The sequence below is a fragment of the Filicampus tigris genome, chromosome 10 (assembly GCF_054856515.1).
Source record: "Filicampus tigris isolate MCC_2025a chromosome 10, RoL_Ftig_1.0, whole genome shotgun sequence".
Lineage (NCBI taxonomy): Eukaryota > Metazoa > Chordata > Actinopteri > Syngnathiformes > Syngnathidae > Filicampus > Filicampus tigris.
This window is the reverse complement of record NC_141226.1, coordinates 9,868,043-9,895,698: the sequence shown is the minus strand read 5'-3', so window position 1 is coordinate 9,895,698 and position 27,656 is coordinate 9,868,043. Positions and strand designations below refer to the sequence as shown.

The 27,656-nt window shown below is 40.1% G+C and overlaps 1 protein-coding gene across 4 annotated transcripts in view; it reads left to right on the top strand.

Moving 5' to 3' along the window:
* The window catches only part of LOC147140757 (polyamine-transporting ATPase 13A3-like), a 32,137-nt gene extending 5,153 nt beyond the window's left edge, over window positions 1-26,984 (top strand). The window contains exons 3-33 of one of the 4 annotated variants that reach the window (XM_086043769.1): window positions 1,571-1,744; window positions 5,694-5,882; window positions 6,024-6,094; window positions 7,079-7,153; window positions 7,523-7,606; window positions 7,844-7,913; window positions 8,008-8,142; window positions 8,553-8,625; window positions 9,236-9,367; window positions 9,912-10,079; window positions 10,982-11,139; window positions 12,053-12,241; window positions 14,174-14,235; window positions 14,684-14,822; window positions 15,629-15,706; window positions 15,809-15,959; window positions 16,167-16,287; window positions 18,104-18,228; window positions 18,325-18,482; window positions 19,111-19,224; window positions 19,310-19,389; window positions 19,496-19,538; window positions 19,761-19,870; window positions 20,024-20,120; window positions 21,230-21,302; window positions 21,440-21,611; window positions 21,773-21,954; window positions 22,417-22,505; window positions 23,681-23,761; window positions 23,998-24,087; window positions 24,370-26,984. In XM_086043769.1, the coding sequence (XP_085899895.1) occupies window positions 1,571-1,744; window positions 5,694-5,882; window positions 6,024-6,094; window positions 7,079-7,153; window positions 7,523-7,606; window positions 7,844-7,913; window positions 8,008-8,142; window positions 8,553-8,625; window positions 9,236-9,367; window positions 9,912-10,079; window positions 10,982-11,139; window positions 12,053-12,241; window positions 14,174-14,235; window positions 14,684-14,822; window positions 15,629-15,706; window positions 15,809-15,959; window positions 16,167-16,287; window positions 18,104-18,228; window positions 18,325-18,482; window positions 19,111-19,224; window positions 19,310-19,389; window positions 19,496-19,538; window positions 19,761-19,870; window positions 20,024-20,120; window positions 21,230-21,302; window positions 21,440-21,611; window positions 21,773-21,954; window positions 22,417-22,505; window positions 23,681-23,761; window positions 23,998-24,087; window positions 24,370-24,549 (3,663 nt within the window). In that variant the 3' untranslated portion in view covers window positions 24,550-26,984. Of the gene's footprint in view, window positions 1-1,570; window positions 1,745-5,693; window positions 5,883-6,023; window positions 6,095-7,078; window positions 7,154-7,522; window positions 7,607-7,843; window positions 7,914-8,007; window positions 8,143-8,552; window positions 8,626-9,235; window positions 9,368-9,911; window positions 10,080-10,981; window positions 11,140-12,052; window positions 12,242-14,173; window positions 14,236-14,683; window positions 14,823-15,628; window positions 15,960-16,166; window positions 16,288-18,103; window positions 18,229-18,324; window positions 18,483-19,110; window positions 19,225-19,309; window positions 19,390-19,495; window positions 19,539-19,760; window positions 19,871-20,023; window positions 20,121-21,229; window positions 21,303-21,439; window positions 21,612-21,772; window positions 21,955-22,416; window positions 22,506-23,680; window positions 23,762-23,997; window positions 24,088-24,369 lie in introns of all 4 variants that reach the window. The other 3 variants (XM_086043770.1, XM_086043766.1, XM_086043767.1) reach the window with 3 other exon arrangements.
* Window positions 26,985-27,656: the final 672 nt, after the last annotated feature.

Below are 27,656 nucleotides of genomic sequence, written 5' to 3'. Positions count from 1 at the left end.
TCTAAGTTGCCCCTAGGTGTGATTGTGTGTGCGGATGTTTGTCTCTGTGTGCCCTGCGATTGGCTGGCAACCAATTCAGGTTGTCCCCTGCCTACTGCCTGAAGACAGCTGGGATAGGCTCCAGCACGCCCCGCGACCCTTGTGAGGAGAAGCGGTATCGATAATGAATGGATGGATGGATATACCATCGGTCAGTCCATAGACGTGGGTGTTATTTTTACACATCATTGACCAATCTAAAGTGTTGAAAATGGCTTGCTCTCTGTCACGATGAAATGCAAATGGTGGAACAAACTTGCCATTTTTGAAGTCTCCTGAAAAGTGACTGTTTTCGAGGTACAAGGTTTTGGCCCGGCACTGGGGATATATATTATACTGTATGTTTCAGATGTTTTCTTCCTCCAACTCACCTGATTCAAATGATCAGCAAGCTTTGCAGGAGCCTGATAACCATCCTGATCATTTGAATCAGGTGTGTGGCCTCATAAATCAGGCCAAAATGGGCTAAAATACAAAAGTATAGTAGTTAAACAAACCTGTGTATGTGTATGCGTGTATAGGGACACGCGTTCTTGTGCCCAGGAATAACAGGTCTACAGTACATAATTAAAATTGAAAAAAATCCCCTTAAATGTGCTGGAGTACTTACACGCTTATTGTGGATGTAGTCCTAGCTGCTTTATTGAACGGCCGTCTTATTTATTTTGCAGCCAACTTTATAGACTTTAGGTGGAAATAAGGCACGCAGCTTTCTCAGTTCCCCAACTTCATCTGTAAGAAGACAGGTATCAATAATTGACAGAATGGCATACCTGTGATTTTGTCATTCTGTTTCCACGTAAAATGAAACCTAAAACCCACTGCGAGGGTCCACGGATGGCTCCAAAATCTATTTGTGGCGGGCCTAACCAATTTACTTGAAACAATGTTATATTTATGTGATAACTAACATACGTCAGCATTTACTAACCTACATTAGCATAGTGCGAGCTGGGATCCATTACACATACAGTACATATAAATATCCTTTCCACACTTCAGCCTATTAATCAGTAATATAGTGAAAATGAGTGGATATTTACTTCACAAATCGATTTACATTGTGCGGCCCTACATTTTCTTCTTGCACCCCTCAAATTTCAGGTTAGGGGTCAATTTACTCGTAGTGAAAAAAAAAAAAAAAGTACCGGTAGTTGTCTGGACCCGTGCAGTTATAAGCGTTTTAGTAGAGGATGTGCGTCACTCATGGATTTTCGTTATTCGTGGCAAGGGTCAGTCCCTATCCCCTGCGAGAAGTCGGGCATTCCTGTACTGAGATGAGAGGGATACAAACGAAATTAAGTGTCCCTAAAATTGATCTTTGAGGAATGCCAAAGTGTTCACACTCTATTTAGAGGAAACCATTCTTCAATAGACAATTCAGTTTCGGTTGATATTGTGCTTAACTAAGATGCTGTGGAATGAATTGAAATGTTGGAATGTGAAACTTGAAGTTTACAAATTCAGTCCGGACAAGAAAACTGAATGGAGGAATTAAAAGTGTAACATATCTCTTGATTTGGGCATGCAGGAGGTGTGGGGTTACCGGCCCTGCCTGTGGAAGATGATCCTGGTGTCTGTTGGTGCCGTTTGCTCCGGTGGTCTCCTGCTGCTGCTGCTTTACTGGTTGCCCGAATGGGGGGTCAAAGCCACCTGCACGCTCAGCTCACTGAGGGAAGCGCGCACTCTGCTACTCAGGACGACGGTAAGCTTGGTCAAAATGCTCTCCATTTGTAGCATGTGCGGATATCATTGTCCATGCTTGCTGTCACACGTTCCTTCAGGTCTTACTGCTTCTGCAAAGCACATTAGACCTCAAAGGGCACAGACATGGTAGGAACATGGACAGGTCAGTGTATGGTACATCGGCATACTCAAATGTGGCTTTGTGAGCAGGGCGGCTTCGAGTCCAGACAAGCTCATTTCTGGTGCGATGCCACACTGACTTTCAGTTAGGTCCAGAAGTATTTGTACAACGTGCCTCGAACTTCTTGCCCCTGTTCAACTCCTTTTGAAGTTTGGGCAGCGTGTTTAGGGCCGTTAAGGATCTCCAGATCAGTTTGGTGGCCTCTTTCTTTAAACCGACAGACAAAGTGGTACTTTAGGCCCGACTTACACTGAGCAACGCGGCGGAACATGAACTGAATAGGACAATGGGGGGAAAAAAAATTGACGACTCACAAATGCATACCAGGCGATTGACCCTCGCACATATACCAATGGGGAACCATTGGTATCACATATACGGTCTTTTACTTTGTATTTAACTGCTGCCATTATGTCGTCGCTGTGCGCAGAAACCTCGTATGGACGAATATGGTCAAATGTATTTATTTTTCACAAATCGATGCTAATGGTCCATCCCCACTTCGTCCGTAATTTTTATGCAATTATAGCCAATTTAAAGTGAAAATGGCAAATACACAAATACACTGCTGCTCTTGAACTCAACTTACTGTATGTTTGATAAGTGCAGAGCTGGCCATCGGCTATTTCTATTGTATTTATTCGACCCACGTGGTCCCAGTCGGTCCGAGTCAGCCAAACGATGTCGAGAACGGACTTAACCTGTACCACGTCACATGCAGGTGCCACACTCTTGACATGCGGCTGAATAAGGAAAAAATAAAAAATAAAACAATGATGTGTACCTTGCGGTCCCACAGAGCAATGACATATGCCCCATATTGTTTTTATTTCATGGATCACCATGCTGTGCATGTGTTGTTTTTTCGTTGTTTGGCGGGGTGTCTGATCGTGCGGCGCCTGCCTGTGTCGTGAAGATTACGTTCTCAACGCCGATTGTCTGTCGCTGACGAGAGATGAACCGGGACCACGTGGTTGATTAAATATACAGGAGGGAACGCGGTGGCGGTTAGGCGATGCCCAGCTCTGGATAAGTGCATGTATGTTTGCTGAAGTGCGGCAAAACTACTTCCGTTTCCTCGTTCTGCGGAAGCTGTGTGGCGTAAATGTCGCCTCTGTTTAACGTCTGGCTCTCTAAATGTTTCAGTCATATACTGTTGACGTGATCTACCGATTGAAGTCCATTATTTATTACAGGGGTTCTCCAACTTTTTGGGCCCGGAGAATTTTTTTCCATGGAGCCCCTAAAAATCCTAAAGCTAGTTAAATATAACTACGGTACTATGTATTCCTATAAATGCCACAAGAATGATTTATTGTTTCAACCTAAATACAGTAATCTTACTTTCTCAGTTTAGCCGGTTTGGGTTTAGAACCACTTGATGGCTTGAATCTTTATTCATTGATGGTAGCTAAAAAATGCTGCGCGCCAAGTGAGTCATAGGTAAAGTATGCATGGATGACAGATTTAAGTGATGCCTCTCAGTCATATCAGAGCTTCTACTTTGCCCAAAGGTAGGGAGGAGTAATCTGTGTTGTGTCTGTCTGTTTTATTGGTGTGCCTGCCCCCTTATGTAGGTATGCACTTTAAAGTGGAAGTCAATTCAGAAAATTTCTTTACAACATGTTCTATGTGGCCCCACTGTTTGTGGTAGGGCTGGACGATTAATCCGAATTTAACCGCGATTTGAATTTTGGCTTCCCTCGATCTTTAAAACATGCTAATAGAAGAAAATCGATTAATGTGCAGAACGGCGTAGTGCATTTACAAGTTCAAGTATATATATATATATATATATATATATATATGTATACATACATACATACGCACACACACTGGTCGGGAGTCGCTGATATAGACAATCATTAATCCACACTTGAATTCAACATGCACATTCTACGCAGGAAGAGATCATAACCCAGAATGTCATGTCCACCCTTACACACACTTAAACAGTTTTACAATAAAGCTGTTCAGTTCATTTTTTACATGCCATCACATGCTGTTCCTAGCTGCGCTTGATCACGTCATAAACGGTCGACACGCACACACAACCAGGATCAATCACACAGACGGCAGGTGTAAGGCATGCAGGTAAGGGCAGGGCTGAAAATATGTTCAGCAAACCAGTTTGCAACAAGCAAAAAAAAAATTAAATTGCACACATCCGAAACAATTTATATAGGGTGCCGTTTGTAAAACGGTTCACGTTAAAAAATAAAAGCAACATTTTGTCACAATTAGCTTCAGTGTTGTTTTTGTTTTCAACATTTGCAGCAATATTTGTCAACAATAAAAATCTATTTTGAATACTTTGTAGTTTAAATCCAAATATATTATAATGTTAATGTTACAAATAAATGTAATTGTTAGATGTTAACCTAAATGTTGTTGTTGTAATTGAATCCAAATCCATCCGTCCATCCTGTCTCTGAACTGCTTATCCTCACTAGGGTCACAGTGAATCAAAATCTAAATGTTAAATCTAATCCTTATGAGAGAAACAAAATGATCAATTAAATTTCACATTTATATTTAGATTTAAATGTCTAGATGTAAGTCCGCTGATAGTGTAGTGGTACACACGCCTGAGTTGTGTGCGGGCAGCGTGGGATCGATTCCCGCTCAGTGACAGTGTCTATGTGTGCCCTGCGACTGGCTGGCGACCAGTTCGGGGTGTAGTCTGCCTTCGCCCATTGACGGCTGGGATAGGCTCCAGCAACTCCCCGCGACCCTATATAGGATAAGCGCTTTGGAAGATGACATGACATGTCTAGATGTATATTTAACGTTCAAATGTATATTTAACATTTGGATTCAACATTTATCTTTCCATTAAACATTTGGATTAGTATACGGGACACGAAAAGAAGTTACCCTAAAAACCTTTTCAAGAAGGAGTACAAGTACAAATAATAAGATTCCAATGATTACTTTTGTAAAAACGCAATGAAAAGGCCTTGAAAAGATGCAGAAAACCCAACATTTTCGTGAGCCGTGTCATCCCGCTGGCCTCCCCGCCTAGTTGGACACAGTGCGTGCGTGCGTGCGTGACATTGTCGGTCCAAATGGGGTTGTCTTCAGACTCTGAAGATGGCGTTGACAAACTGTCGGTAAGTTTTAGTCGCCCCGTTTTTATTGTTTAATTTAAGTAGTCTCACAGCACACAAGACAAGGACATCGTATTGTTTAATGCAGAACACTCAGGCAAAACATGCCTCGTACTTTGATAGATCTTTTAGACATGATTACCACAGTCCGACTATTTCCATTTTCTTTCGTAGCTTTCACATTCTCTGAGCAAATCAGCTCAGTTCCAGTAATACCATCAACATACCTGTTCAGCATACCTCATGACGTTTTTTTTTCAATTTAACTATTTAATATATGTCAAAGTGTGGAACTATTGTTATATACGTGCAAATAACTGACTCAAAAATTCAAAATTTTTTCAAGCTAAATGTTGCAAAATTATGAGAACAAACATTAGGTTTTGGGGGAATTGCTGACTTATTTGTTTCGGGGTGGAGGTGCATACTATATAATGTATGCGTGTATAATTCTACATCAAAATAATTACTGTGAAAATCATTTGTATACATAACTGTACAGTATATGCATACAATTTTTTGTTGTGGTCCTATAATGGTGTTGATACTGAAATTGATTCCTAATCTAAGACACTCCTAAGTGCCATTATTCACTTCACTTTTATACACACTCTGCTTAACTGTTCGATGATAACAGACTTTATCGAGAGGCAAATCCATTTTTATTGCTTTCACAGGATGATTTCAGGCAGTGGGCTCGTGCCAAAGTATATGTGATGGTGGCTCCAGGGAAAACCCCCTTCGATCGTGTGGATCATCAGTCTACTGCTCACTTACTGAATGGACACCACCACCACTACCAACACCTCATTGCTGAACAGATGGAGAAAAATGGCAAATTCTACCAGAGAGAGTCTGCTAACATTGTGAGAACTCCACTGATTTTTTTTTTTTTTTCTTTTGTTTTTGATGTTATATTTTTGTTTTTGGCATGTTTTTTGTGTCTCCTATCAATTGGTTTTGATGAATTGACCCAGATTTCCCCTTCCCATCTGTCCTCTTCATAGGTCCGCTACTTTACTTTCCAAAGCATCAAATACTACTGGAATGAAGGCACGCAGGACTTTGAAACATATAAGTATGAGTCCAGTAAAACACTTTGCTATTACTGGTCCTATTTGATCTATATTAGAAGTTAACTTATGATCTACAGTGTATACCAGTGGTTCTCAAACTTTTCACACCAAGTGCCACCTCAAAAAACACTTGGCTTTCCGAGTAACACCATCATGACCAACTTTAAACTACAGTAGCGTAGTAGTCCTATTGTAGGTAGTTGAAATTGTTGGTCCTTTTATCGCAGACAGGTTTTTCTTACTTAATAGACAGACTAAGCATAGGCGGAAGTCCATTTTTTTGTCCGTCTATGTAATCATCTATCGCCTTAACATGACATACTGCCCGCAGTGAGGCTTCAATTTCACATTGGCAGCGGTGAGTCTTTTTGGCAGCTACTGGGTCCTAAAAGGGGATGAATTTAGTTCGGGCCGCGGTGAGGCTTCCATTTGACATTGGCCGCGCTGAGTGTTTCATTTCACATTTCACTCAGCGAACGGAGGTGGGGGGTCTAAGTTGGTCAACGGAAGCGCTAACGGAAGCGCATATAAAATCATAGCTGGACCGACTGATAGGCGATTACTATTTGGTCCGGCTTGAGAAGAAGGGGGATGGACAGATGCCGGAAGGGTACCCAGGCTGCAGACGGATGGCGATAAACAGACCGGCAATTTTTTGTAAAATTCCCACCTCTGGTAATCGTCACTTGGTCAGTCTGTCAGTCAGTCAGTTAAGAAGTCAGTTGGTCCGTCAGTCCGTCCCCCCATCTCATAAAAGACGGCAGCAAAACGGACTGACGGACTGTCACCGACAGACACGGTTAATCACAATTACTCTGACGGACGAAAATCCACTTTTGTCAGTGATTAGTCTGTCATCTTTAAAAAGTGGCCCTTCATTTGTCAATTGACAGCAAAACGGGCGTCCGTCAGTTTTCCATACATCGTTGAAAGACACTAATCTACAGCTAGATTGCGAGCTAATAGGCTGCCACCGTTCCTTTCAGCCAGCAGGAAGATGCCGGACCCGTGCGCGGCTTCTCCTCCAGGCTTGAAAGCTGTTGTGTAAATAGGACATTCAGGTCAGATGCATTTTTGGAGTGTAGGCGTGAGCAATTCAATGCATGCTGTAGTGGTAGTGCATCACTGGGTGCCGTTTTAGCCAAACTTTAAAATTCGGAAACTTGAAATAGTCAAAAACTGTTTAACATATAGCTCCACAATTCTTTTTGCATGTTTTCAGCAATTGTCTTCAAACGTGTATAATGTATTTTGAAAAGAAAAAAAATCTCTTCACTTACAGTGTAAACGCCTAATACCGCTGAACTGTACTTACTGTAGTCAGTTTTTTTGTGTGTGTGTGTGTGTACCGGTAGGGGTATGCCTAGCACACTTTGAGAATCACTGATCCATTCAATAAAAGCAGAAATAACATTCAAGTGTCTTTTTAGGGGCTTGGAGGACACAAAGGTGAGCTGTGCAGCCATTCACAGAGACTACAGCTATGGGCTTACGAAAACAATACAGGACTACAGGTACCAACACTCTGCATTTTCCTTACACTTTTGTTTTTAAAAGTCAAAACAGATAACACATTTCCTGGGAACATTATTATAGGATTTAAAATCTGATATTTTCCTCACTATGATGAGTTGGTTGAAATTTAAGAATTCTTCATAAATCCCACTTTGCTTTTATTTCCTTAAGAACCTTTCTCAGAACAAATCCTTCAAACATGTTGTTGAATCAGCCCCACTGCTTGTTGTCAACAGAGCTTTGTTTTTCGGCAAGAATGAGATTGACGTACAAGTGCCATCTTTATTCAAACTCTTTGTAAAAGAGGTACGTTTTGAAATTAGAAAAGAACATTTGTTTACAGTTTTCTTTAGCTTCTTTTGTTCCTTAACGATCATTTATTTTCCCTTCTTCCCTCAAGGTATTGAACCCGTTTTACATCTTCCAGCTCTTCGCTATTATTCTGTGGGCTGTTCAGGACTATTTCCATTATTCCCTCAGCATGTTAATTTTTTCTTTAATTTTAATAGCTGCCACTTTGTACAGCATAAGAAAGGTGAGCAAAGTTGAACCGTATGTTTTTCCTCTGCCATTCTGCTATTATCCGCACATTTGTGTATTTATATTTGCGCACAAAAATTGACTTCAGCTTTTGCAATTTGAACATTTTTTTTTTCAAACAACAACACTGTTGGCAACACAAAAAAAAATACAACTATCAAAACTTCAATGTGAACACAATTCGCCATGCTTATGCTGTGTATATAAACTGGGTTGTCAAAGTAGGTTTCATCTGATCCAATTCGCACTTTTGGTAGCAGTTCAATCTTTCATGGAAATGCCATGTGACATACAGCATGTAGCAGTAGCAATCTGTGTCAGGCAACCCTTTCTCAACTGTCTCTAAACCCTGACCTGTTTTTAATCTCTGCATCCTAAAATCTTTTCTCACCCCTCTCATTCCAGCATTATGTGATACTGCATAACTTGGTGGTTGCACACAGTATGATGCGAGTTTCCGTGTGCAGAAGAAATAAAGGCAAGAGTTCCATTAGGTTCCCTAATTCGGTTATAAAATAACATCTGTGTATTTTTAAATACATTGGTAGCTTGATTTAGGAATGCCACAAGTTTTCCCAGTTATTCCCTGTTGCTTAGTCAATTTTTTTGTGGGCAAGGAGAGTCACCGATGCACTTTGAGTTGGTAATCGAACGGGACAAACAGTCTGTCGCACAAACATAAAATGAGTACACACGCCAGAAGCTGCTTTCGTCCACAACTCACGGCCTAACGCTCGTACGCACGAGTCAGCCAAATCCCGCTCCTGACACTATTCCCGCAGACCACACCTCTTAAAGGCACACATCCAACATGCGAATACTAAGTATATACAGTAATTACACTTTATAAAACCAATGTATTTCTTTATATTCTCATTTTATTATATGGGTGGAAATGGATAAATGGCATATCAATTCAGTTGATATACTTGTTGATATACTTGTGTAAATTTCATCATGAAGCGAATTAAGTCAAGGTACCACTGTAGTAACATTCTCTTTAATATGGTCTGCAGTGTTGTTATGGGATCCTGACTCTGGATGTTTGTCAGTAATTATCCGTGTCCTCTTTTCAAACTTGATTCCAGATGTTGAACATGTCATGTCGACTGAGCTCGTGCCCGGTGATGTCATCACTATTCCAGCCAATGGGATGATCATGCCCTGTGATGCCGTGCTTATCCGTGGCACCTGCATTGTGAACGAGAGCATGTTGACAGGTTGACCTTCCACATAACGAATTTCCTCTTTTTACATTTAGGGGTTGGGGTCTTGTTAAAAATGTCCAATTATTCAATGTAACCTGACCTCACCTTTATACGGCAACTAACAGTGGCGGGCTGTGCATTGTGTACCTTCAGTGGAGACTTACTCGACTTAATAGACCTGTGAGGCAAATTTGGAATGTGATTGGTTAAAGAAACATTCCCATTGCTAATATTGCCAACTCAGCTTAACTCACCTTTTTATATAGCACTTGTAGAGCACTGAGTAGCAGTCCAAAAATGTGTTTTGATTTACTGTATTTTAGGGCCATAATAAGATTTACATTCACGGCCATGAAGTAATTTGACAACAAGAATTCATTTCTTCTCAAGACTTGTGTGAATGCGCACACTTGGATGTCTTGAATTAGTTAGTTAAACATTTCATTAAGTGCCCACTGCTCACGAAGAGCTACCAACATAAAACAAAAACTTCAGACTGTTCTCGCGAACACGTTTGACCCCAATTATTGTCTTGGAATTCTGTTTGTTTCTCCAGGAGAGAGCGTACCTGTTACTAAGACCAGTTTGCCAAGTTCAGGTGATGACGCAGAGAGGATCTACACTACAGAGGAACATAAGCGACACACCCTCTTCTGTGGCTCACATGTGATCCAAAGCCGTTACTATGCTGACGAGCTGGTGAAGGTGGTCGTGGTCAAAACAGGTAAGGACACTGGTTTTAAAGGGTGTTCAATTCCTGGAACGTTTCTAGTACGTTTCCATGGGATGTTAAGCCTGGGAATTAGGGTATCCCAAATTGGAAACTTTCAATGCAAAGAGGGTGAATTAATGCACCTCTATGGGATTTAACGGGAAATTGACAGTAATTTGGTGAAAAGGTCTCACATTCAAGCATAATATTGTATATACCGGTAAATATTAAGGGTGTACATCTCATCACAAAAGTGACTTGATACGATTCTCGATGCATAGGGTACAATATGATTAAAGAATGCGACAATTTTAAAATGTAACGAAATGGTTAGATTAAGTGCGATCACAACTATATTCAATTTGGTACGACTGTAGCTTTTGTCGTGTTTTAATATCCAACAGCATGTAAAAGTTCTCCCAAGCCAAACAACAAATTATCATTGTCAAACCTTATCTTCATAAAAGAAAATTCAATACATATCTCGATATATGGGGTACGATACGATTCAATGGTGACCTATCTGAGGCTTGCGCCTACCTGAACTTCTCGCTTTCAACACAAAACAACAAAAATATGACTTTCAACTAAAAAAACTCATAAGTTGTGGCCTTCTAAGTCAATGTACTACAGTACATGCATGAAATTTGGGTGATATAGTCAAGACAATAGAAAAATATTTTCCCCCAACGATATAAATTCCTTATTAAGAACCAACCTTTAATTTAGTAAATTCCTGGTTTATTCCTGTTAATTCCCATGGAAGGTTTTTAACTTTGAAAATTCCTTTAATTTTGCAACCTTCGTGATGAATGAATGACCTTTATGCTAAGATGTGATGAAAAAAAAAAACATTCTTCAACTGTTTTGCCTTACTAATGTGTATATGCTTATTGTCACACATGATCCAACAGGCTTTAGTACAGAAAAGGGCCAGCTTGTTCACTCCATCCTCTACCCTAAACCCACCAACTTCAAACTGCACCGTGATGCTACACAGTTCCTCATGTGCATGGTGGTGCTGGCAGTGATTGGTTTCTTCTACGCCATCATTGTTGATGTCATATTGGGGGTATTACTTCTCAAATTGATCAGCTATACAGTACACTGCAACATGACAACACGTATAATTCCGGGTGGTAGAAGCCTTGGCTTTCAACAAACCCTTTTTGTCATTCGACCAAGTTAGAGTGATTGAGAAAACGGAAATGGCATCAAGCATGATTTTGGTCTCCCTCCCTACTGCTGTAGTTTGAATATGCGAGGTGTCAGATGGAAAAGAAAATGTTATCTGATTTAAATTGGTTCCAAGGAAGACACAACGCCGGCCCTAATTTACATTTCGGCATATACATTGTTTCAAAAAGAGACATGGTGGTAATTCAGACATAGTTAACATGATCATTGAGGGACTGGCTAACTGAGTTTTCAGTCCTCGGATAATGGTACAGATGTGCTCTGTTGATGGTGAAATGGATAGTGCACTATAGAGCTGATGTTAGCTAGCAGGCAATCCATTACGTTTTGCTAAATTACTCAAAGACAACCCGACCAAGCATTTTATACATACCTGTGGGAAACATTTCTCCACAAACCTGATGATGAAGGTTTGCTTCCAAGCCTGTCTCTGTAGAAGTTGCTCCCCAGGCAGTCTTGCAGTCTTCTCTGTACAGTTATTCACGACATTCACTTCATTCATCGTCATCATCCAGAGGTTCCGCTAGTTCATTTTTTATATTTTTTGAAGGAAATTGAAAAAATCCTTAACCTTTTGCGCTGTACAGTAATCTAGTGGTGGAACCACAAACACAACAAGTTTTTGTAATGGTATCATACCAATTCGTCAGCGGTAGTCAGTTACTTTTCTGCCACCCGGAACTAATGTGACGGCTGTTCTTTACAAACATTATGAAAGAATCCATACAGTTAACAGTCCATTACATGATATGTATAATATTGAAGCTCACCTTTTGCATCCTATCCAGGTTCCTGTTCAGGCCGTCATCTACGACGCTCTGAACATCATTCTTATTGCGGTGCCCCCAATCATACCTGTGGCCTTGACTGCCGGTATTGTGCACGCACAGCGACGCATGAAGCGAGTCGGCATCTTTTGTATCAGTCCGCAGAGGATCAACATCTCAGGTCAGCTGAATCTGGTCTGCTTTGACAAGGTGGGTCTAATCCACATCTTTTGTTTCACTGCATTCACTTTGTGTACACCACAAGTGCCTTTTAAGTTCATCCTGAAATGTCACCCAAAAGTCCAACATCCCAAAGTTTTTGTGAGTACTACTGTATAGCTGAACTACCATCATGTCTATTTAAATCCCAATCACGATTCCGACCTCATCACAGTACAGAAACAGCTCTTATTCAAGTACTAAATGATCTAAGATTGAACACTGACACAGGGAAGGTGTCGGTGTTAATGTTATTGGATCTCAGTGTAGCATTTGATACAACTGACCATAATATTCTGTTGAGCTAGTTGAAAACTTTGGTGGATTTAAATGGAACAGTCCTAAAATTGTTCAAGTCATACTTAGAGGAAAGGAGTTACTTTGTGACCATTGGAAATTTAGAATCTGATCGAATGGCCATGACATGCGGGGTCCCTCAAGGATCAGTCCTTGGACCCCTTTTGTTCAGTCTGTTACCTTTGGGTCAAATGTTTCAGAACCCCAATGTTGGTTATCATGGCTATGCAGATGACACACAGCTATATTTATCAATATCACCAAATGACAGCAGTTCAATTAATGTACTGTGTCACTGTCAAGAGCAGATTTACAGCTCAATGAACCAAACTTTCCTTCAGCTAATCCCAAACAAAACAGAGGTAATTGTTTTTGTCAATATAAAAAGGGGGATTGTTAGGAGATTGCTGTTAGAAAACACCTGCAGTCACTGTCTTTTGAAATCAAAAAACAAGTCCAAAATCTTGTGGTGCTGATAGACTCAGACATGACTTTCACCAATCATATCAAATCAATCACTAAAACAGCCAGCCATGCTTTTATCTCCAGTAGACTTGATTATTGTGACGGTCTTCTTACTGGACTCTCTCAAAAGAGCATCAAGTTGCTGCAACTCACAGCTCACCTGTTTTTAAAGTTTTCTCCTAATGTGTTGCCAGTGTACCTACCAGTAATTTTTATAAGCTCCTTTTGTTTTGTCTGCTTTGCTTCTGAATGTCATTAACTGTTGTGTTTGTAAATGCTTGTAGGCCTTGTGTCTTTGTTGGTGTGAAGCACATTGAGTTACCTGAAATGTGCTATGTGTCGATTCTCAGTCATACTGGTCACGGTAATCGGCAAAAGTTAAATCAATGCAACAGGAATCTTCTTGGTTGTGAAAAAATTCCACATTTTATTCAAAAGCATTCTTCGATTCTAAATTGTTGGGCGTGGAGTCATATTTGTGTCTCTGGTGGGTGTGAGGGTGCTAAGCATGACAGTTGTTGTCGCAAGGTGTGGGTGGTGAGTGAATTGCATGTCGTTACGTGTCGTTTACCTGCTGTGTGGCAAAAGGGTTCTTAGTGGCCACTCTTTCATGGAATGTGACAATCTATAGAGTAGAGATGTTGCTTCCCTAAAGACAACAACAATCCCCAGTGCACACACCCATCAGAGGACTCCACACCTAACCTTAGAAATGAAAAAAAAAAACAACTTTTTGATTGAAGGTGAAAGTCTTCATCAACCAAGAAGTCCATTTTTGTTGGTACCACCTGCAGAACTTTGGGAAAATCCACAAACCCGCATGTCTCTGTAATAATGGAAGAACGCTGCATCATCAGTATTTTTGTCTTTGTCGTTTCGGAGTGAACTGATTTTACTCGTAGGCCTAAGTGTTTTTAGGCAAGGCAAGGCACTTTTATTGATGAATCGCATTTCAAACACAATTCAACTCAATGTGCTTCACACAAACAATCACTGAATCATGTAAATAATCCTTTATTAGAACTAGGATGTTCTCTAATAATCCTTGATTAGAACTAGGATGTTCTCTGTTGATAGAGCTAAGCTATTCAAATGATCTTTTTTATGTCTAACTAATGGGTGTCAACATAATTTGAATTCCTTACTCTCAATATTTATTAGACTGGCACTCTCACAGAAGACTGTTTAGACCTATGGGGTGTTCACAGAGCTGAAGATGGCATGTAAGTACCAGTCTGTCTGGCTATCTACAATATGATAGCTAGGGGGCTTTGGATCGTTACATTGACACGTGTGCAGGCAAAGGCTGTATTAGACTCTGCTGTGAAGTCAGCAGTGTATCACCTCATCTCAAAATGTCAAACAATAAAATCTGCACAGAAAACCCAGTGCGCTATCGTTTTGTTTATATACAATTAGATCATTTGAGTGTAGACAGTTATGATGACACACCTAATAATTTTATTGGCAGCATTGAGGATATATGATAAATGTTAAATGGCAATATCTAGTGTAACTGATGACTTTTAGTGCATTATTTGTGGCTGTTAGATTACTGCATCTCGATGAAGTCAGGCTGTCATTTATAACCGCAAAACACTCTACCCTTCAATAAAAGCATCTCACGTCTAAACAGTCTTATTGTGGAGTAATTTCTTCCTTGTCGCACAGTTTTTCAGCTCCAAACACTGAGATATCTACAGACACCTCTTTTGCCGCGTGCATGGCAACTTGCCACTCCTTGATCACCATAGAAGGCAAACTCTGTGGGGACCCTTTAGACGTCAAAGTGTTCAGCGCCACTGGCTCGGTAAGAAGCGTTGAATGTTTGTAATGTAAAAAAAAGTGCGTTTCTCTTCCCGCAAGATCCTGTCACACTGGGTACATTGTAGAAGAATAGGCTTGATGATTTAAAGCAGACATGTCCAAAGTCCGGCCGGGGGCCAAATGTGGCCCGCCGTCAAATTTTATTGCTGTCATTAAATTAATAACATCTGGCCCGTAACCTCGTTGACAAGCGTATAAAATACTCTAAATGCAATTTTACATTTACACACAAGAGGGCAGCAGCAAACTGCCCAACTCCATTACCGTTTGACCCTTTCTGGACAGTTTCTAATATGGTGACAATGAATAGAAAAATGAAAGCTCACAGCGAGGGCGGACAATTTAAGGAAGGGTGGAAATTAGCCGATTTTTTTCCCCACTGAAATATGCAACAAATGTGTCTGCCTCATTTGCAAGGAGACTTCTACTTATTTCCCTCTTTTTGAATCTAAATGTTCAGTGAACATTTTTTTCAACAATATGCCATATTTCAAATTAACCCTCGCCTGTACTGGCGAAAGTTATATGTTTTGCATACATCAAAACGAAAGGCAGACTAATTTGTTAAAATGTACTTGGATATATTGGTGTTCCATGTACAAAAGAATGTCAGGCTAAATGGGTCGGCCCCCCACATTTTCACCTCACCAAATCTGGCCCTCTTTGCAAAAAGTTTGGACACCCCTGATTGAAAGGGAAAGTTAAGACCCCAAATTTTCTTGACAATGTGCTCTTTGACAGTCAAAAGTCATTTTTCCAAGTTATCATTATACAATTTTGTTTGTTCAGGTTCTTGAGGAGGCAACCGAATACCAGACTGCACTTTACAATGCCAGAATTTTCAGTGTTGTTCAAATTCCAGATCAGGTAATCCTTGAGATGTCTTTCTCAAATGACCAGTATATTTTTGTATTGATCCTGTCTGCCTCTTGGAGAAATGTACAACTTCTAAAATCTGTTACCTTTCAGTCCATCGAGTTTGGCATTGTGCGTCAGTTCCCCTTCTCCTCGGCACTGCAGAGAATGAGTGTGGTTGTGTGTCAACTGGGACAAAACCACTTTGACGCCTACTTGAAAGGAGCACCGGAGACTGTAGCCAATCTCTGCAAACCACACACAGGTCAGACATGTGTCCAAGGACAGCTTAAGTAAACTATTACAGTATATCCATTGACAGGTGGGTTACATTTTGAGTACCTTCACTCACTTTGATTAATGAACTTAGTCAAGTTAGGTACCTTCTATAAAAAGAACCATTAATGTACACAACTCACAAATGACAGACAAGCCTGCTGTGCTAATGTTTGGCTAATGTTTGTCCCCACAGTCCCACAGAGTTTCAAAGAGACTCTGGAGTCTTACACGCGGCAGGGGTTCAGGGTTATCGCTCTGGCACATCATCAACTGGAGTCGGAACTCTCCTGGCTTGAAGTCCAGAGTCTCAGTCGGTATGCGTTCATCCATACGCAGAATTATTGCATGATAGCAGAAAAATCCCACACAGAACTCTAAAATGTTTTTAACTGCATTTCTGGAGGACACCTACTGTAGTAGTAGTATTAGTAGTAGTAGTAGTAGTAATGTTATTTTTATCTACTTAAAGTCAACCACTATTCTATTCCACTGCAATGGAGCAAAGATAAAAAGATGGGTGGATTCATTTTTCAGGGGGCATGCAGTGTACCGGTAATATTGTATGTACCGGTATTTAAACATAGATGCACGGTACCGTTCAAAAGTTTGGGAGCACTTGGAAACGTCCCTAGTTTTTAAGGAAACGTTTTTTTTTTTTTTTTTTTTTTTACAATGAAGATAGCTTTATGTAATTAAGAATGGAAAATCGTCTAGTTGACTCCATATGTATATTTTGGCAACATAAACTCCCCAACTCAAACTGCTGCGTCGCCCAAACTCTCTTGGCACAAAATTTACAGCTGTCATTGTGCATTCCTCCGTCAATGATAGTACTGTACAATTATTGAAACATCCTACCCTAGAGTACAAAGACATTCTTTTATCTGCCAAGGTTGCTATATGGATTTCTTGAAGCATATTTTTTGCCCTTTTAAACAAATTTGAGCAAACACCTCTCCTAGATAATTAGATGGCTGCAGAGACGGATAGATAAAGTTCTCTTGAATATACTGTACACGAATTCAAATGATAATATCGTAAGTTGATCATATTAAAAAGGCCTCACCAATTTAATTAACAAATTTGAATATACTGTACATTCTGAGACTTGGTGTTGTTAAATTGATTTCAATCAGATTCGCAGGGTCTTATACATTATGTTTAAAGTGGAAGTCAACCCAAACACATTTTTTTCCCAGAAAATGTTCTATGCATGCCAACTAGTCTAAACATGACATCCTGATTAATATTGCATTTGTGGAATATGAGAGACCCGTTTTTAGGCGGCGGCCATTTTGTCACTTCTGTCAACTGAAGATGACATTGAAGTGGCTCAGGGCTCAGATAACGACCAATCATCTGTCATCTGTGATGTCTTTTCAGTAGACAGAAGTGACAAAATGGCCACCCCCTGAGATAGCTAAAAACGGGTGGATTTTGCTCCTTAATTTACTGTATTTTCCACAAAGCAACATTAATCATAATGCCGTATTTCAACTAGTGGGCCTGCATAGAACATATTCTGGAAAAACCTATGTTTGGGTTGACCTCTACTTTATGCAGTTGCAGTTAAATTACCATAACGTTGTAGATTCAAGTGTTCATCAAAAAGACTTTTTTGACAATGAATTACAATAATATTGTAATATATAAAATATATAAAATTATGTTAAGATGGAACATTAACACGGCACTTATATAAATAAAAAAATGTACTTAGTAATTCAGTTAAAATATTGCGCTTAAAAGTTAAATAAAAAATGTAATTAAACAAAAGTTTGAAAAGCAATATTTATGACTGATTAAATGCAAATTATTGTACTTAAGTTCAATACAGCTGCACTCAACAAAAATATTGTGCTGGATTTAAAACAAACAAACAAACAAATAAATAAAAGCCTCTGCGATATTAGGTGCAGGTAACATTTACAACATAATTTAAATGTTATTTGCCACAATCTTCCATGACTTCTGATCTCAAATTCAGTCCATTAACAATATATGTAACAATCAATTGCTGTGGCAATTGTGTGTTTGAAATTTCATGTTGAGGTGACTATGTATTATTATGGTTTTCATTGTCAAGGATTAGAGGTTGACATTTTTTTCATGAATCCCGCTGCTTAACAGAAAGCAGATAGAGGCCAACATGGACTTCCTTGGTTTGATCATCATGCAGAACAAAATCAAAGAACAGACCGCTGGCGTTTTGCTTGATTTACGACAAGCCAACATTCGAACTTTAATGGTTACAGGTAAACACTACTTTAATGCCTTCTTCTCATGTCATGTATGTTTCAAGTTCAGATAATAAGATCTGTATTTTTTGCCATCACTTTGGGTGCTGTTAGGTGACAACATGTTGACAGCAATATCAGTGGCTCGAGACTGTGGAATGATTCGGGGCTACGAGAAAATCATTATTGCAGATGCTGTGCCGCCTAATGATCAAAACCCTGCCACTATCACATGGCGCTACTCGGAGAACCCAGTTCTGAAAAGCAATCAGGTAAGACAGAGCATGACTGGCAAAAAGTATAATTATTTGGGATGTTTTTCTGATGGGTGAGGGAAAATAAATCCCAAAAATGACCTGCATATTAAGAAAACCTCAAATCAAAAAGCACATTTAATAAAGGTTACTGTATAATTGCATGTTTTGGATGGAAGAAAATATGTACAGTATTTGATCTTTCAAGTGTTCTGGCTTGCACAAACCCTAAGGACACAAATTCATCCTTCACGCATCTCTGCTGATTGTGACTTGAAACAAAGCACATGTACAGACCTGTGGAAAGTTTGCAAAGGAACATGTGAATGATTTAATAAAGCAGGAGTCGCCAGCCTTTGTTTAAATTTATTTTTACATCATGGACCGGTTTCACATGAAGAAAAGATGTTGACGCACTGGCATAGAAACAACTAAAAACTAATGAATCAAAATACAACACAATCCTGTGGCCAACAAGTTCAACCTTGGTTTCATTAGAGCATGACATGTTTCAAACATATGGCACATGCTTTTGGGTGACCCGACCTGGATGCTTTTTCTTTGTGAATCTCCAATGAATTAAAAAGACAACTTTTTTTTTACTTTGTCTTCGTATGTGCTTCTTTCACTCTCTGCTCCCATTCAGACTACTGATATCAACTTTGGATTGCATAGTGTGGAGGACCCTGGCTATCACTTCGCTGTAAGCGGCCAGGCCTTCAATGTCATCACTGAGCACTTTCCACAACTTGTCCAAAAGGTATTAAAATAACATTTGGGTGTTCTGTCTTGGCCTGACAATGACTAGATGTTATTCTTTGTATCTCCTCACTGGGGCGCTATAGTTCCTCTTGAGAGCTACTGTGTTTGCCCGCATGACTCCAGACCAGAAGACTCATCTGGTGCAAGCCCTGCAGAGCATTGAGTCAGATTATTTATGTATTTTCACAGGCTATGTGTATTCTTTATATGTTTTACTGTATAATGTTATCTTTTTGTTGCTTTGTTTTTTTTTCTTCTTTACCATGCAGTTACACTGTTGGGATGTGTGGTGATGGTGCGAATGACTGTGGGGTAAGTTTATGCAGTGTTTGCAAATCACACATTATACTGAACAGCTAGTTGTGGTTTCACAATGTTTTGGTCAGTTTTGTGCAATTAGCCTTCAGTTCTGTCTTTTGGTGAAATCCATTATGAAGAGGCTTTATCTGTGATACATTGTCTTCTGGTGTAATTGTGCATAACTAGTGTTCCTGTAAATTCCTTCTGGTTAGCTGCTGTTTCCCTCTCTTCCAGGCACTGAAGAAAGCTCACAGCGGGGTCTCTCTTTCTGAGCTGGAGGCCTCTGTGGCCTCCCCCTTCACCTCCTCCATTCCAAACATCTCCTGCATTACCAACCTCATCAGGTAGCTCACAGTTGGAAAAGAGGCAGTGTCATTCAGAGAATTTGATGTTTCAGTTTCATTTTCAGTTGTGTCAAAACTCACTGTTGTCATACACGATGATAATAGTGGAATTTTTGATGTTTGAGATTCTGTTGGTTCCCTCACTTTCTACAGGCAAGGCCGTGCTGCTCTTGTCACAACTTTCTGCGTGTTCAAATTCATGTCCCTCTTCAGCCTCATCCTGTTCTGCGGAGTCATTCTGCTCTACACAGTAATTATTCTGAAATGTTTGGACATTTCCGGTTGTTTCACAGTTTTCAGTCATGTTCAAGTATATTACTCGTTAAAGGACATGGTGGTAATGAGCGAACTTAAAGGCGGGAAACACGCAAAGGCATGAACAGGAACATTAAACAAAGGTGGTAACTAGGTTATTGAACAGGTTTGATATTTGTATGAAAAAAAAATCATAAAAGCACAAATACTGAAAAAGTCATACTTGTACAGAGCAATGCACATCGGGAAGAAAAAAAGAGAGCAGATTGAGACAGGAGGACTATGACAAGACATAGGTGAAACTAATCATCAGAGATGGGCACTTTACATTATTTTGCCGGTCCGTCGTCCATTCGTGACCTGAAAAACTAAATTGCTTTCTTTTCCTACACCCCAAACATACCTTATCCTGGATTACACACGCAAAACAGACTGGGTGTGTTTCTGTCAGTCGTCAGTGAAATGGCGTCCTGATCCACTAGAAGGCAGACTATGCCTGTGTGTACAATGTTACTGCAGGGAACGCACATGAAAAAGAAAAAAAAGGACTCTACGGTGTTATTGCAGACAGTTAATAAAGGTGGCTCGACACAACACATCAGTCGGTACTTGACCCGGTTTATGACAATTACAGGGGCAGACAAAACCCACTTCCGTCCTTGCTTAGCCTTGGGACGGAACTCATTCAATGCCATGGACGAATTTACCTGGCTTTTCACAGTCCAGACTTCAATCCCAGGAATTTATTTATATTTTTTTCAATTTTTTTCTAATGTTACGGTAAAAGAGGGTCTGACATATTTTACAAATGAAAATTCCACGATACGGAAATCAGGGGCCACCTTCAGACTTCACCAAATCACACCTCTTTGGTGGTTGCACACAAGTTTCCAAGTTACATACGGTGAGCGCGTCAGAGGTCGAGACGTGAGAATTGCCGCGCCTTGAAAGGGCGTAAGGAAGGCGCTTCGGGAATTAACTTGAGCGCGAACGGGAGAATATGTTCCTACAGTATATGCGGCATTCAAGATGGTGCTGCCACTGGCAAGGCGGATTCCGAGCTGTTATGCCTGCCTGATGTTTATACTATTGTGTCCTCTTTAGGTTGTCAGCAATTTTGGAGACTGGCAGTACCTCTTAGCTGATACTGTGATGCTTTCGCTTATTATCTTTACCAGTGAGTAATATTAAGTGGTGCACATGAATCCACCAGTCCAATAAACATTTACATTTTATTTGGTGTCAGGTGAAATTATACAATTAAGGTTGTTGATCCTGCACCTGATTTTTCAAATGGTTTGTTTTGCTGTATAGTGAGTCTGAACCCAGCCTGGAAGAAGTTGGTGCGACGTACCCCCCCAAGCAGCCTGATGTCCATCCCGGTGCTCTCCTCAATTATATTTCAGATCCTCAACTGCCTACTCTTTCAGATTTTTACGTTCTTCTTAGTGCAGCAACAGAGTTGGTATCAGACTCCTCAGGAAATGTGAGTAGCACCTTGTGCCTGACTTAACCTTTTTTTCCCCTGATCTCTACTCATGACCTCTAAACAATTTGAGGTCATCTTCAACTTTGAATTTCTAGTTTGCAGTGTTATTAAAATCGAGGTGTGCTGTGTGTTTTGACAAACCTTCTCGTCTGTCACAGTCAGTGCAATGACCTTGGATTCAGTGACACCTGCAGCCTCAACCAAACAGAAACTGGAGCCCTATATATCATCAAGAACTTTGAAAACACCTCCCTCTTCTATGTTTCTGCCTTCCAATACTTGATTGTCGCCATTGTCTTTGCGAAAGGAAAACCCTTCAGACAACCAAGCTATAAAAATTGTAAGGAAAAGAGATTGTTGTCGACATAGAATAAGCTTTGTTTTGTCACCTTTGTTTTTCCCTCATCATTTCTAATTCAAATCACACTTTTAAAACGATTTAGCTAATGGAATTATAATTTCCAGCATGACTTTTTCCTAGAGCAGTGTTTCCCAATCAATGGTGAGCCAAGGCACATATTCATTAGAAACATTTACCGGGACACAGTGCTAGACAAAAATACCACTTAAATTAGCCTATATATATACTGAAATAACAATCTTGACTGTATTTCCTCACAAATGGACTAGGTGCGAAATCCGTGTTTAGTTGAACACAAAGCTATTATCCTGTTGTATGAATAGCAACAGGTGTATACGCGGGTTAATTGTACCTTCTGCCATCTAGTGGAAGAGTATTTAATTGTTTTGGTGGTAATGTTTACTCAAATCTGACTAACTTGTTGTCTTTTTTAAATTTCAGGGTCATTCGTGTTAACCTGCACTATTCTGTATACTTTTATCCTGTTCATCATGCTGAATCCCATTCCTGCTGTTGACGAGCTGATGGAGGTGAACCTTGTTTTCATTTATCTATTGACCAACTGACTCTATGCACGCACATGAAGTGGTGGTACATGCATTTGGTACTTTGGCCTTCACTGGGGACTCAATACACCTCTTAATACCACCACTATCACATCGCAATAATACAAACAAGAGTACGCCAAATGGCTATGAACTGTGAGGTTCCCCAGGGGTCAATCCTGGGACCCTTAATTTTCAACACATTGTATAGTTTTCTGGGAAAGTCTTCCTTGAAAATACATTTTTATGTATGTCCAAAACCAAGTCAATTTATCTTCCTTTTTCAGCCATTCTGGGTATAACAAATGTAAATTTATAAATGTGTGAAGATCACTACAGACATGTTTTGCCAGTCCAACAGTTTTGCTCTGACAAATCAGTCAAACGTACACAAAATGGAAACAATGTACGTCAGAGAAATGTTATGAAAGATAATAGAAAAGAAGACAATAGACTGTTGGGAATAGTTCTAAAATACATCTTCTGATGCACCTGAACCCATCGACAGTGATGTAACCTCAGGTGTTTTGGGTCTTGCAACATCATAAACCCCCTACCAGGTGACCCCACCATAGTGATCAGGCCGCGGTGTGTGTTCAGGTGGCATTTGCTGCTTCCCATGTGCATTCACTCCGGATCCAGAGCCAATTGGAGGCTTTCCTGGCCGTTTCATTGATGTTCTTGATGGCTCTGGCCCTTGTTCCTCCCTTGATGCCCAGTATGCTGAGGGCTCTGTGGAGTGACGGACACACAAGTCCTTTGCAGCCCACTTCGATGGGCATACATTTAGCCTTCTAGCCCTGCTCTCGACAGCTGATGACCGGAGTGTCTTTCCATGATACAATCAGCTCCATGATGTAGGGTGTTCTTTGTGGCCTTGGAGACCAGAAGTATATCTGGTCTCAAGGTGGTACTGGTGTTTATGCTTTGGAAATCTCAACCGATTCTCCAGGTCCGCAAGGAGCTACCAGTCCAGGGCCGCTGACGGGATCCCTGCTGGCGCACTTGGCCTTGGCTGCTGGGAATAAATTAGATATTAGAATTTAGGTTGTAAATGTAGGTCAGTGTCATATCAGTATGATACTGTATGAATTTCATTGACTGGCAGAAATTGTGTGTTTTTCCTTCTCTGCTCACCCTGTTTCTCTCCCTTTCCTCAGATTGCGACCATTCCCTACGACTGGCGCATTACACTCCTTATAATTATTTTAGCGCATGCTGTTCTGTCTTTCATCCTGGAGGTATGCTCACACACACGCACACACACACATACACACACACACACACCCCTCAGCATGACTTCATTCTTAATCGTATTTGGAAATACCGAATTGTATTCTGTTGCTCAGTGATTGTTTCTCAAATATTTTGTACTTTCTACCAATTGAGTCATATGTTCAAATATTCCTGATTGTGCATGTGTGGGTCTGCGAATCAATAAGGTGGAGTCCTCTGATTTCCCGCAAATGTTTCCTAGAATGTGATCCTTGACAGACTGTGGAAGTTTTTTCCAACCAATCCGAGTGTAAAGTGGACCTGCAAACAACACACTGCTAACACAACACAGGTTGGCAGGATTTTGATTTGAGCTATGCTCATGCCTACTCTTACAGTCATGCTTTGCTCTGTTGGTATGATATTACACATACACTCACCAGCCACTGCATCAGGTACTCTTGCACCTTTTAAATTACAGTGTATCTTTACATCCACACACCTCTGTCAAAGAGGTGCTTTTTGGTATTCGGTATGATTGTCAACTAAATTGGCAGGTGTGTGTTGTCAGTGAAAATGTACCTCCTATTGACACACTTTTTGTGTTCTCCCTTCATGCTGAACCTGATCTCAGATGGCGAATGTACGGTGGTGCTCGGCCTTCCTCACCAAGATCTGTGGCAAAAACCGTCCCCCGAAGACTAAATACAAATATCTGGCACTGAAGCTGCAGGAGGAGGTTGACTGGCCTCCCGCACCCTCTACCATCACCTATGCCAGCACACCTCAGTATCACATATCTGTCCCATTTTGACACCAATGGTGACAGAGTGTCCTCAAACAGTGGCCTTCCCTCTACTAGATGCCTTGCCTCACCTGGTGCCTTAGATAAAGATTTTTTTTAGAGATAGATGGATCCATGGCTGGATGGGTACAGTTGAGAGGGAAAAATTTAACTGAACATTTAAGGACTTGGTGCAGTTGTTGGAGTACATCTGTGATTTCAGGTTCTCCCCGAACCCGATACTTGAGTTAGACTTTTTACATTAAAGGACATTACGAACAATTTCTTAGTAGATTGCAGTTGTTTTGTGAAGAAAAACTGTGATTTCAGACTGTTGTATAATGCAACAACTGGATGGATCAATGGATACTTTTATCCCCAAGAGGAAATTCACGCCTTCTCCCCCACTGGAGAAAAAAAAAAACCAGATGGTTGCCACCAAGTTGCAATGGAGAGAAGGTTCATCAGAAAGGACTCAAACAATTTTATTGTCTTATGAACTCGTTTCCACATGATATAGCATGAAATAACCATACCCGAGGTATGTGGATTTTGGTGCTTGTTAAAGAGGTGCGAGTTGTGAAAAAAGTCCTGACATATTCAACAGTTGGACATGTTAGAGTTCAGAGAAGGTCAACTTTGGTTGACCTGTAGCAGAGGTGGCCATTGCGTCTGACCGACGCAGCGGTCCGTCGATCTGTCTATGACGGACGCCTGTTTTGCCCGGATGTTAGACGGCAAACTTTAAAAAATAGACGGACTAAGCATAGACGGAAGTGGATTTTCGTCCGTCTTTGTAATCATGACTAACCTGGTCAAGTCCGAACGGACCTCACGGTCCATTATTGACGGATGCCCGTTTTGCTGAAGGGAGACGGACCAAAGATGCACCAAAGACAGAATCATTCGTTTCTCAGGCTGTCCCTCCATTATCCAGACTGCTTATCCAAGAAGTAATATACTGTAGTACCAGTAGGTTTGAATACAGAGAGTTCTAAAGAGAAGCTCTTGTGAGTTAAGTTTTACCTTTCTATTTTTATTTTGGAAAAGAGTGGGTTTAGTAGATTGTAAATTTATGTAGAATGACTACCCCTCCGCCCGCCCCACTCCATTTCAAAAGATGGTAATAATGCACCAAATGTTGTTTGACAACTACTAAAACACAAAAATATGAAAAACATGTAATTGTCACTTTCCACTATGACGCACGGCTTCCCCCGCCCCCGCACATGTCAGATACCGTAATGTAAAGCTCCACTTCTCTGCTTTCAGAATCTGTTGGAATTATGTTGCTAGTTTATAAGTTTCATGAGTTAGAATTTTTCATCTGTTGGACCTTTTTGTTTCCGGATTAATTGATAGACGGACTGACGGACCTTTGCTATTTACTGACGGAAGCGTGACTTGACAGACTGACCGACAGACGATTACAGTTTGGTTCGGCTTGAAAAATAGACGGGTAGACGGATAATGGACAGGTACCCAGGCTGCTAACGGATGACGAATGATGGACCGGCAAACTTTAGTAAAATGGCCACCTCTGACCTGTAGTGCATTTTAGGTTCATCCTGAATACCCAAGCCCAATGTCCTGAACTTTTTGTGAACATTGCGTCTGATCTGCTGTCACATTTACATTGCAAATGGAAAGTATTCACAGCCTTTCACTTTTCCACTTTTTATGTTGCAGCTTCATTCCAAAATGGAATGAATTAATTTAGTCTTAATTTAGTATGTGGCGTTTGCCACAAAGCTGAATTTTGAGCTCAGGTGCATTATGTTTTCACTGATCATCCTTGGGAGGTTCCTACAGTTTAATTGGAGTCAAGCTGTGGTAAATTCAATTGATTCAACATGATTTGGAAAGGCACACACGTCTGCAGGTATATACGGTCCCACCGGTGATGTTGCATGTCAGAGCAAAAACCAATCGTGATGACAAAGGAATCGTTTATAGACCTCTGAGACCGGATATTACTGAGATATTAATGTTTGTTTTTTTTACGTCTGGCTTTGACATGAGTGGATGAAGTGTACTTTCAATTTAAAGTCAGCTCCCGATTTGTGTATGTAGTTTTCATAAATTAATGCTTAGTCATTCTTATTGAAACTATTAATAAAGTATGTTGACTGTAAAAGAAAGTGGTCAGTTGAATTTAAAGAGTACATGGACGTCATGGCCCACAAATTCATGCATAATAGCATTCATTTTGTTGCTTTCCATTGTGAGATCAAGCAATACATCAAATCTATACAGTTTTCTCATAACCAAAAGGCTACCAGAACGCTGAATATCTGTAAAAATTTCAATATTTTTTTGTAAACCTTTATCCCCCCTGGCATATTAGCGTTTTAGTATTTCATTTTTATTTTATTTTGGTTTTGTGTATTTTTACTTGGTTGTTATTTAAGATTGGTATTTTGATATTATTTGCACTGCTACAACTGATTGTAAGATCCTTTCTAAGATGTGCAACTGATAATTTGTTAAATTGCATTGAAATGTTAATAAAACATTTTTTAAAAAGGGGCTGCCAGTGCCTTTTAGTTCCTTTTTTTTCCCCAAAGTAATCATTGCAATCTTATTATTCGTAGTTGTACTCCTTTAAAACATTTTGAGGGCATACACCTTAAAGCCTGACTAGAATTGATCAATTTGTCACCTGTAAAATTGATGTATTTTAGTTAATCCCCAAATTTCATCCAAACATTGTTAACTTTTTGTGAGTAGCGTATATCCAGGAGGTGGATTATGTCCTTTTGATCAAATTCATGATGATTGATTCAAATTCACAATCCTGGTGAGAAGCCTGTTATAGAGGCATTATTGGGGAAAGCATAACTAGTTCAGGATTGCTATTATCCTGGTGTATTTATTTAAGTTTTAAAAGGCTGCCTGCATAGGTGAATGCAAATCATATTGCATTTCCATTGAATATCTTTGGATTAGAAAGAAATAGGGATTTCAATCAGATATAATATTAAATGTTCACTGGTAGTGGACATTGTCCCAGAAAATGCAGATGAATAAGCATTATGACTGCAGGCTGCAATTGAGCATATTTGTACAGCATTAGTATATACAGTATTAGTAGAGTATGTTTACTCTTCACTAAATATTTTACAAGGTGTTAATTC